Source organism: Hirsutella rhossiliensis (assembly GCF_020360975.1).
Source record: "Hirsutella rhossiliensis strain HR02 chromosome Unknown scaffold00006, whole genome shotgun sequence".
Taxonomy (NCBI): Eukaryota; Fungi; Ascomycota; class Sordariomycetes; order Hypocreales; family Ophiocordycipitaceae; genus Hirsutella; species Hirsutella rhossiliensis.
Window position 1 is genome coordinate 2381250 of NW_025408672.1, and position 11349 is coordinate 2392598.

Below are 11349 nucleotides of genomic sequence, written 5' to 3' on the forward strand. Positions count from 1 at the left end.
ATATAATTTTCGATAAATCTAGCTTCTTTAATAGAAAGAGGGATTAATAGCCCCTCTTACTTTCTTAATATTAGCTAATTTAGAAGTTTTAAATCACCCCTTCTTAATAGTTTTAAGAAGAGGTCTTAAATAAGGAAATAAAAAAAGAAACTAATATTAAAGTAGTTAAGGATAAAGCCGGCTTTAAAAAAGAGGAAGCTATTAAATTAAATAATCTAAATAAAGAAAAAGACTATAGGAAAGCGGTAGAGCTAGAATACGCTTACCTCCTTATACCTCCTCTTATATAATAAGAAGATCTAAAAGTAGCTTTCTTTATTAGTCTTCCTATCTCGACCCTTAAGGGGGTAGGAAAGGCACCTCTCTTAAAGGATTACCTAGCTACCTTATTATCCTTACTTTAAGAAGTAAAGGAAGGTATAGGGCCTAACACGGTTATTAAAGAAGACTAACCTCTTTCTTATTTCGATTTATTTTCCGACTTCTATCTAACGCCTATAAAAGATAGTTCCTATAGAGTATTTATAATAGGCTAGGTTTTTAAGCCTCTATTAGTAAGGAAGGTATATAAAAGAGACCTCCTAGACCTACTAGTAAATTAAAAATAGCTAGAAAAACACCCTTTTAAAGACTAGTTTTTCTAGGCTTAGAAAGACTACCTAGCTTTATATAAAGAGATAGGATCTTTTAAAGAGGTCCTAAAGGAAAAGGTAAAAGGAAAATAGGTCCTTAGCTATAAGTAGGTCTTTATCTATAAGACTAATAAATATAGCTTCCTTTAAAAGTATAAGGCCTAGCTAGATATTTATAGGAATTAATAGGAAAAAGGGGATCTACCTACTAAGGTAACTACCTTAATAGGGATATCTTTTTAGACCCTTATAGCTATAGTAGTAGAATTTAACCTCGAGCTTAATTAGATAGATATAGTTAACGCCTTTATTAACTACCCCTTTAAGGAAGAAGAAGTTATTTATATATACCTTTTACTAAGCTTTTAATAACTAAGAAAGGTTCTATAGCTTAAGAAAGCTCTATATAAACTATAAAGATTACCCTTTCTTTAGTAATAGTATTTAATAGGTTCCCTTAAAGCCCTAGGCTTTAAGAAAGTCCCTTAGGAACTATATATAATATAGAAGGGTAAAATTATAGTCTTCTTTTATATTAATAATATTATCTAGGCTTACTTAAAAGAGGAAGAAGTAACTAGTAAGGAGGCTATAAAAGGCCTATAATAAAGGTATAAGATAACTAAGCTAAGGGAGCTAAAGTAGTTCTTAGGGATTTAAATTCTTTAAAATAGGTCCTAATAGACTATCTAGCTTACCTAGGACGTATATATCTATAAGGTCGCTTATAAATTCCTCCTTAATTCCCTTAATAAGAAGCCTCCCTCTATACTTATATTAAATAAAGAGCTTTTACTTAATCCGTTCTTTTAAGCTAGGGAGTAAGAGAAACACCTATACTAATAAAAGGTAGGCTCCTTACTTTTTTTAGCTATTTTAACTAAACCGGATATCTCTTTTACGGTCTCTTAGCTAGCTAGGTATAACTAGAATCCTAGCCCTAGGTACTAAGAAGTAGTAGACCGAGCTATCTTTATTTAACGAGATTATATAGTCTACGCCTAAGAGAGTAAGGAAAGAAGAAAATAGCTACCGAAATCATCCTTTATTTAAGTAATTCGTCCTTTATAGATAATTCCTTAAATAAAAAGAGCGTATAAGGGTATATTATATCCCTTTTTAAAGGAACTATTACTTATAGAGCTTTAAAGCAAGCTATTATTATAACTTTAAGTATAAAGGTAAAGCTACTAGCTCTTTTAAAAGCGTTAAAAGAAGCGATTTTCCTTAGCTAGCTACTTATATCTTTATAACTATAAGTTCCGATCCTATTAGCTATAGAATATAATAATATATAGACTATATAGATTCTTATAAAGGAAAATAGTAAGCTATCGACCTAGCTATAGTATATCGATATCTACTAGTATTAGTTACGCTAAGAGGTCTAAAAGGGACTTATTTCCGTCCGTTAGGTTCCTATAGTATTAATAAAAGCTAACGGTCTTATAAAGCCTATACTAAATTAGAAGCTAGCTGTCTTTTTATAGTAAATTAAGCTAGAAGACGTTTAAGAAAAGCTATCCTTAGAAGCCTATATTAAAAGTCTATAAGAAGAGCTAATAGTATATAGAAGGAAGGAGACGTCTATAGCTAAAGAAAGAAACTAGGACTTATATTAAAGGAGGGCCCCTAGCTTAATTAGGACTTATTCTTCTTAAAGGCCCCTTTTTAGGGATTTATCCTTAGAGAAGACCCCCTTTCTTATAATACTTAATTTCCTCCTTAAGCGCCTTTTTCCTAAAAGTAGGTCTAAAAGAGCCTAGGGCTAAAACCCGGATTTCTTAAGTAAGAGATAAGTATAAACTAAGACCTCCTTTATACGCTTACCGGCCTAAGTATTTAGCTTTACCCTTTCTATAAGGGCAGGCTATAGCTAGGGGGTATATTACGAAGCGTAGCTTAATTTTATAGTTCTTAGAGATATCCCTTAGTATAAGGGACTAAGGAAGCTAAAAAAAAGGTTTTAAGGAAGGAGCTAAAAGGAGGTATAGAGAGGAGGGTAGAGGTAAGAGGGGAAGTAGAAGTAGCGATAGCTTCTTATAGAGGTAGCTAAAGATAAGACCGATATACTAGTAATAGCTAGAAAGGAAGGGAAGAACCGGTAAAAAGCTTAGTAGTTAAGAGGATATTAGTAGCTTCTTTAAGTAGGATCTTCTTTATTAATTAAAATACTAGATAGGTATAAAGAGGGGCGTTAGATAGAGGAAAGAAGGATAATTAAGGTAATATAATTATTACTCCCCTACCGTAATTACTACCCCTATAAGATTTAAATATCTCTGCCCTGCCTATCCGACCTCTTACTTTTAATTTTACCTTCATGCATTTTATATATACTTCTCGTATCTCTCTTCGCGAGAATTAGAGATACGTATAAGTACGATTAGTTCTACTTATCTATATAGAGGGTAGAGGCGCCGTCTACGTAGAGGAAGAACCGCTCGCTTAGACTTAATCTAATTATAGCTAACTATACTAGCTATATCTCGGTAGAGTTACGATAAATCTATAATTTTTATCCGTCCTATTTAACGGTCTATATACCTTAAAAGGAAGAGAGATTAAACTATAAGTAGTATAATTACGGCGAAATAGAGAGTAAAGAATAAAGGCTAATAATAAAATTATTAATCTCTAAGGAGCCTATTTAATACTTAACAGGCGAGATCCTTTTAATATAATAGCATCCTCCCGTTTATAACGTATACTTCCGAAATATCTCGGAGGTCTGCTTTAGCTAGCATGTGACAAAGCGATAGGACAATTATCCCTGGGGCTTGGGGTGTCAGGTTCTAAATGTCCTGAAATGTAACTAGATTGTATAAAGGCCCTATAGGGAGTTCCCTCCGAGCGAAATAAAACCGTACCATACCATACCGTAGTCATTCGTAAGGATGACCACGAATCAGACTGAGGCGGCAAGGGGCTTTAACAAGTGACACGGTTGAACCATCGGCACACGTCGCGTGAATCGGTCAACATAAGGCAGTTCCCCGACAAGTTATGCATGAAGGCAACCGAAGATGTTGATGCTAGCTTGTGGAATCAATATTTCATAGAGGAAGCATCTAGAGGCCACTAAGGTCCCAAGAAAGCATGAAAGGGGAAATTCGCTGTCTTAGCTCTCCGAAGCTGTACATACGGTGATGCACGGCGGCTTTTTTGTTAGCGGTCGCAGTGCTGTGCTACATTGCCTAATTACAAGGTAGAACTCACTGGCCCCGAGTCCCAAGCCCCAAGTTCGCCGTGCCTCTCTAGTCCCTTCCATCACAGCGTGTTGAAAGGACCATACTGAACCACGACAGATTGGTAAAAATACCCCATGAATCGCGTTCCGACCAGATTACACCCGCACGCACTCAATAACAGAGTCACCTGACCCTCCGAAAAGATATACCTCTTTAATATTTAGCCCAGCGCGGGACGTGATAGACCGGAAACATTCAAGCGTCCGTTCCTTGCCTCCGAGACTAGACATGAAAATATCGGTTGTCGAACCAATCATAGACGGCGGGTTACTTAGGATCTGTTCCACAATGAGGAGCCTGCTGTCGGCCACCATGGCATCTCGAATCTGTTGAAGCATACACACAGAATCCTCGTCTCCGTAATCATGCAGACAGTGGCGAAAATAGTACAGCAATGCCCCTGTTATCCGAGTACAGGTCAGCAATCGTTATATAACTGGATATACATAGAACAAGTACCTTTCACCGGCTGCTCTTTGTGAAAGTCAAGAGCAACGAACTGGGCTTCTTTCATTTCCCCTTCGGCGGACAATCTCGCTTCTTCAACCACCTCGGCGAGATCTTCCACCACGCAACGGTTGACAGGAAGGTCGGGTACGGCCTGGCAGATGGCTCTGACTGCTTGACCTCGGCCGCCGCCAACGTCGACGAGAAGAACTCTGTCTTTGGACGAGTTTGCTTCTAGGCGGAGCCAACTGAAGTCATAGGTCGTTCCTATTCCCTCATCCAACACAGCCATGGTGGTCATGAAGTCTGCCATTTTAGTCTTGTTTTTGTTCATTTGTTCCCAGACTGTCAGTTCAGGGTCCCCAGCGGAAAACGAATAGACCGTATGATATCTGCCAGCAGGTTCTTTGAGCCCATAGCGCTCGAAATAGTCGGGCATGGCGAGCAGTGATCTCAGATCATTATCGAAGCTGTTCAACTTTGTCAGCCTCGCGATAAATGACTAGCTTACCAAAATCACGACTTACGTTATCTGCGCAAAAGCGCTCACAGGGGAACCGGATGTGAAGAGAGGGGACATGGGGGAGTGAGCAACGCGATCGTACCCGACTTGCTTCAAAACGCCACTGGCTACCAGAACACTAGCAAACCGGGCTTGAAGCGCATTAACTTAGATTTGTGGTGTGACCAAAGTAGCCGGCAAGGCGAACTTACTTATGAGATTCGTTTCGGCACCAAGCTTGGAAGCCAAGTCTCTGAATGATATCTCACCATCGGCGGGAATGTTTTCGAACACCTTCCATTTAATGAAAAGCCGCAACACGGTCAATTCTGCCAAGTGGGGAAGCAGGTCAAGAACCACGTCTGTGGGCTGCCTCGTTTCTGCCCGGAGGACTTGGAGGGCGTCAGCGAGTCTAGCATGCTGATTGGTAGAGGCATGAAACGAAGCGGGGTTGTTCCGGATGCTCTCGGTTGTCTCAGCTAGCTGCTGGATTAAAGACTCTAACTTGGCTGCCATGGCGGCGATTTCTGCGAAAGTGGTTTGAGCCATGTTAAACGAATATAACGAGCACTCGATTATGATACTATTGAAATGTTAAAAAAGAACCCGTCTTCATCTGATGCTGCGGGTGTGGTGTGTTTTATAGATGAGGGTGAGTAGACTACGAGGGAATAGGAGACATCTATATTATACGTACTTAAGTATAATAAGTAGCCACCGTCGTTTCGAGAGGGCCATGCTACCTAAGTAATACCTATAAGACTCCTTAGAAGTAATACGTCATATACCCCGCACGCGGCAGGATATCTATATAGATACTGTCAGACAGTTACGGCTCATACATAGCACGACAGCGGTTATAAAAGCGACCTTAATAGCATTAGTCACTTAATAAGAATAAGTAGAATTAATTAATCGCACTTATACGTATCTTTAATCGCACTTACGCCCTATTTTTTAAGATACGTACTAGCGCTAGCCCGCCCCGCCTACTTGTACCGCGCGAGGCTGTATATGCGGGCGGGCGCAAGCGCGGGTGCGGCGGGCATTTAGGCGGTACGGATACTTACCAGCTTCGCGTAGTATAAGTAGGCGGGCAGGCTAGCGTTAGAATATATCTTAAAAATAGGGCGTAAGTACGATAAGAGATATATATAAGTGCGATTAGTTCTACTTATAATAACGACCTAGCTATAAGTATAAATAGGGTGCGTAGGGTTTAGTAGGATTTATAGAATTAGGAGGATAAGGATTAAGGATAGTACTAGCTTATATCTAAAAGTAGTAAAAACTAAATACCTTACTATTAAGGAGAGTAGGTATAAGAAGCTATAGTTATACTTAGTAGACCTAATAGTTATATATAAAGGAGCTTACTTAACTAATATAACTCTCTTAGCTTAAGGATATTATATAAGCTTAACTTAAGTATAGGAATATCTTAATAGCCTTTTTTAGCTAGCTATATATAGTTACTATACTTATATATACCCCTCTCTTATCTTAATATAAGGAAAGGTGTTTTCTTACTATAAATAAAGTAGCTATAAATTCTTAAATATTATTATATCTTCTTAGCTAAGTTTTTAAAACTAAGCTTAAAATATAAAAAAAGTATATACTTAGAACTATCGCGAATAGCGTATTACGCCCCCCTTAGTATAGCCTTATATAGCTATTAGTCTTATAAAGAGAGATATAAGAAGGGGATAAAATATATAAAGGTAAAATTAAAAGTAAGGGGTTAGATAGGTAGGGCAGAGATATTTAATTCTTATAAGGGCAGTAATTATAGTAAGGGAGTGATTATTATATTGCCTTAATTATCCTTCTTTCTTTTATTTAACGCCCCTTTTTATACCTATTTAGTATCTTAATTAATAAAGAAGATCCTACTTAAAGAAGCTATTAATATCCTTATAACTACCGAGCTTTTTACTAGGTTTTCCCTTCTTTTCTAGCCGTTACTAGTATATCCGTCTTATCTTTTACTACCTTTATAGGAAGCTATCGCTACTTTTACTTCCCCTTATACCCCTACCTTCCTCTTTATACCTCCTTTTAGCTCCTTCTTCCTTTTTTTATGCTAGGTATTTTTAGCTTCCTTAGTGCCCTTTACTATAAGATATCTCTAAGAACTATAAAATTAAGCTATACTTCGATATACCCCCTTAGCTATAGCTTGCCCTTATAGTAAGGGCATAGCTTATATAGCTTCGGGCTAGTAGGTATATAGAGGAGGTTCTTAGCTCTATACTTATCCCTTTACTTAAGTAAAGTAAGGACCCTTTTAGGTCCCTAGGCCTTTTTAGACCTACTTTAAGGAATAAGGGCCTAAAGAAGGGAAAGTCCTATAAGAAAGGGGGCTATTTTAGAAGGGAGAAACCTAGTTAAAATAAGGGGCCCTTTAAAAGGAAAAACTCTTCCTTTTCTTTAGCTATAGATATTACCTTCTTATATAGGCTATTAGCTCCTCTTATAGACTCTTAAGGCGGGCTTCTAAGGATAGGTTCTTATAGATATCTTCTAGCTTAGTTTACTATAAAAAGATAGCTAGCTTTTACTTTAGTAGGGGCTTTATAAGACCGTTTACTTTTATTAATACTATTAGAACTTAATAGATAGAAATAAGTCCCCTTTAAACCTCTTAGTATAACTAATACTAATAGATATTAATATACTATAGCTAGGTTAATAGCGTTACGTTTTCTATTAGAATTTATATAGTCTATATAATATTATATTTTATAGATAATAGGGTCGGAATTTATAGTTATAGAGATATTAATAGCTAGCTAAGGAAAATCGCTTCTTTTAATACTTTTAAAAGAGCTAGTAGCTTTACTTCTATACTAAAAGTTATAATAGTAGCTTGCTTCGAAGCTTTCTAAGTAATAGTTCCTTTAAAAAGGGATATAATATACCCTTATAAGCTCTTTCTATTTAAGGAATTATTTATAAAGGATAAATCGCTTAAATAAAGGAAGATTTTAGTAGCTAATTTCTTTCCCTACCCTCTAAGGTATAAACTATATAATCTTATTAAATAGAAATAAAGGATTACTTAGTCTATTACTTCTTAGTACCTAGGGCTAGGATTCTAGTTATACTTAGCTAGCTAAGAGACCGTAAAAGAGATATCCGGTTTAGTAAAAATAGCTAATAAAAGTAAGGAGCTTACCTTTTATTAATATTAATATTTCTCTTACTCCCTAGCTTAAAAGGATAGATTAAGTAAAGGCTCTTTATTTAATATAGGTATAAAAGGAAGCTTCTTATCTAGGGAATTAAGGAGGAATTTATAAGTAACCTTATCGATATAGGCGTCCTAGGTAAGCTAGATAGTCCGTTAGGACTTATTCTAAAGGATTTATATCCCTAGGAACTACTTTAGCTCCCTTAGCTTAGTTATCTTATACCTTTATTATAAGCCTTTTATAGCCTCCCTAGTAATTACTTCTTCCTCTTTTAAGTAGGCCTAGATAATATCGTTATATAAGAGCGCTACTAAGAGGTATAGGCTAATAAAGTACTTAGGTACGTAGTACTAATATATTAGTAGGGTATTAGTAGGGAATCGTACTTACCCCGCTTATATATTATAGACCTCTTACTACTCTAACTAAAGAGGAAAAATCCCTCTTCTTATAAGCTTTAGTCTTATAACGAGGAGAATATAATATATATAGTATAGTACCTCTAGCTATCTCTACTACCTAACTAATTATACCGTAATATATATTTACTTATAATTTCTAAAGCTTTCCTTTTTAGTTACTTAGTAGAGATAGCTACTTAAAGAAGACTACGTAACGCTCCTATAGCGCGACGTAGTAGTTAACTAGTCGAGGCCTCTTTATTATATATATTAAGTATCTACTTAGGAGATAAAGAACCGGAAGATATATCCTTAGAATAGACCCTTATTATAGACGATATTCTAACTATATCGAAGATATCGCTACCTATAGGCGTAAGACCGTCGACTTATAAAGAAAAGCTTACGGCCCTATAAGCGCGTATTAAGGAGCTAGAGGAGACGAAACGCCTATAAGACCGCGTTATATAATTAGAGGAGGAAATTACTAAACGTACTAGCGCTATCGCTATCTATTTAGGAAAGCGTCGATAGTCCTACTCCCTTAAATTAGACGGTAGTCGCGGTAGCGAGGTTAAGATTAAAAACATCGCATAATTATCTTAACCTACTAATATATAGAAACGTCTAGACTAGACTTATAATCTAGAGGACGCCTTTAGGGCAGCGCTTAGACGCTTTTATCGTAACGAAATAAAGATCCTTTACGCGGTAGATTATATATATAGCGACTATAAAGTAAGATAGCGCCGATACCTTAAAAAATAGACGCCGATTAACTAAACTAAATATAGTATAGATTAAGTATACTTTAAGGAATAGATACTCGTCTTAATTAAGGATACTATAAATAAGGAGATACTATTAGTAATATAATTAAAGGAGGCTCGCTAATAAGAAGGCTAGTCCCCCTTAGAGTTTAGCTTATACCTTAACTCCTTAGAAAGGTATTTCGAACGCTTATCGGAAAAGGCGCGTACTCTTACGTTTTTCGCTAAGCTAAAGCTATAACTTTAAGACTAAATTAACTTTTATTCGATACCTATTTATACCTACTAACGGGAAGAGCTTATATAAGTCGCTTAACGATATTAAGATACTACTACTAATAAGAGGCAATATATTAATACTACTTCTACCCTTAAAAGAACTAGGAATAAAAGTAGTACTATACCTTAAGGCGGTATATATAGGGGAAGGAATTAAAGAAGCTAATAAGCTAAGCTAAATCGTTAAGGAAATACTACCGATTTAACTAATAACTAGTAAGCTAGCGATATACCTACTAAGGGCTAAACTAAGGGACGTTATTAAGGAAGAGGATCTTTTACTTAATTAGGAATTATATATTTCTAATATAATTCTAAAGGTATATAAGCAAAAGCGGAATTTTAGGAAATTAAGGAATCACGTAAGACTACGTAATAGAAGGGAAGAAGAAGTATAAGGTAGGATTTTCAACGGAATTTATTTATAGTGTATTAGTGTATAGAAGAGGTGTTAAAGTTAATGATTCTATATCTATCTACTAGCGGACATGCTGTCTTATATAGACAATTATAGCTGAACGGAAGAACCTTTTAGGACCAGATTTAGGCTGCCGTATAGCCCTGAGACTAGGGAATTCCGTGATATCTCGAGTGAATCTAGAAGTGTCTTGGTTCCACTGATATTCGTGTTTAGAGGAGGTTGGTCGTGCCGGTGTTCTTAAGAGGTCTTAGCTAGCATTCTAAGCTAGCTCTGTTCCTTCGATTCCCGATTGTACGATAACCGGCAACCCGTTTAATATATAATAATATGTAAGATGACAAGCGATTCTTGCTCTATAGGATAAGATTTTATCTATAATTAATATACTACTTATTGGCTTATATAATCGGGAGAGTATATTATAGCTGCTTTATTTATAATAGGAACACCGTTCCTTATAATAATAAGCTAGGATACCTATCTATAAAATATACTAATTCTTTAAAGGTAGAAACCCTAGTAAAGACTCTTAGACTTAATACTATAAAATAAGGAAAAGGTAAGATATTAAGGTAAACGCCTCTTCCTTAGTAAACTTAATACCTATAAGATAGTTACTTAAAACTCCTATAATAATATTAGGCCGAAACCCTACTAAAGTCCCTATATACCTAGATACTTATAGTACTATTAACCTTATAGATATATACTTTACTTAATAGTAGGGATTACTATAAGTAGCGCTATTATTCTCGTAAAGAGAGATATAAGAAGTATATATAAAATATATAAAGGTAAAATTAAAAGTAAGGGGTTAGATAGGTAGGGCAGAGGGGTTTAATTCTTATAGGAGTAGTAATAAAGGTAGGGGAGTAATTATTATATTGCCTTAATTCTCCTTCTTTCCTTTATCTAACGCTATTCTTTATACCCGTCTAGTATCTTAATTAATAAAGAAGATCCTACTTAAAAAAGCTACTAATATCCTTTTAACTACCGAGCTTTTTACCGGTTTTTTCCCCTCTTTTCTAGCTATTACCGGCATATCCGTCTTATCTCTCGCTACCTTTATAGGAAGCTATCGCTACTTCTACTTCCCCTCTTACCCCTACCCTCCTCTCTATACCTCCTTTTAGCTCCTTCCTTAAAACCTGTTTTTAGCTTCCTAGGTCCTCGTGCTAAGGATATCTCCGAAAACTACGAAATTAGGCACGCTTCATGACATACCCCTAGCTATAGCCTGCCCTTATAGAAAGGGTAAAGCTAAATACCTAGGCCGGTAAGCGTATAGAGGAGGTCTTAGTCTATACTTATCCCTTACTCGAGAAATCCGGGTTTTAGCCCCGGGCTCTTTTAGACCTACTTTAGGAAAAAGGGGCCTAAGGAGGAAATTAAGTCCTATAAGAAAGGGGGGCTTCTCTAAGGATAAGTCCCTAAAAAGGGGGCCTT

The 11349-nt window shown here is 36.3% G+C and overlaps 1 protein-coding gene across 1 annotated transcript; it reads right to left on the reverse strand.

The window, feature by feature from the left end:
* Nucleotides 1-4043: 4043 nt before the first annotated feature.
* On the reverse strand, nucleotides 4044-5348 carry HRG_06466 (o-methyltransferase domain-containing protein; the record flags this gene model as incomplete). Its single annotated transcript, XM_044864937.1, has 5 exons — nucleotides 4044-4105; nucleotides 4155-4283; nucleotides 4343-4800; nucleotides 4858-4984; nucleotides 5045-5348. The coding sequence occupies 5 exons, from the start codon at nucleotides 5346-5348 to the stop codon at nucleotides 4044-4046; spliced, it is 1080 nt and encodes a 359-aa protein (XP_044719877.1).
* Nucleotides 5349-11349: the final 6001 nt, after the last annotated feature.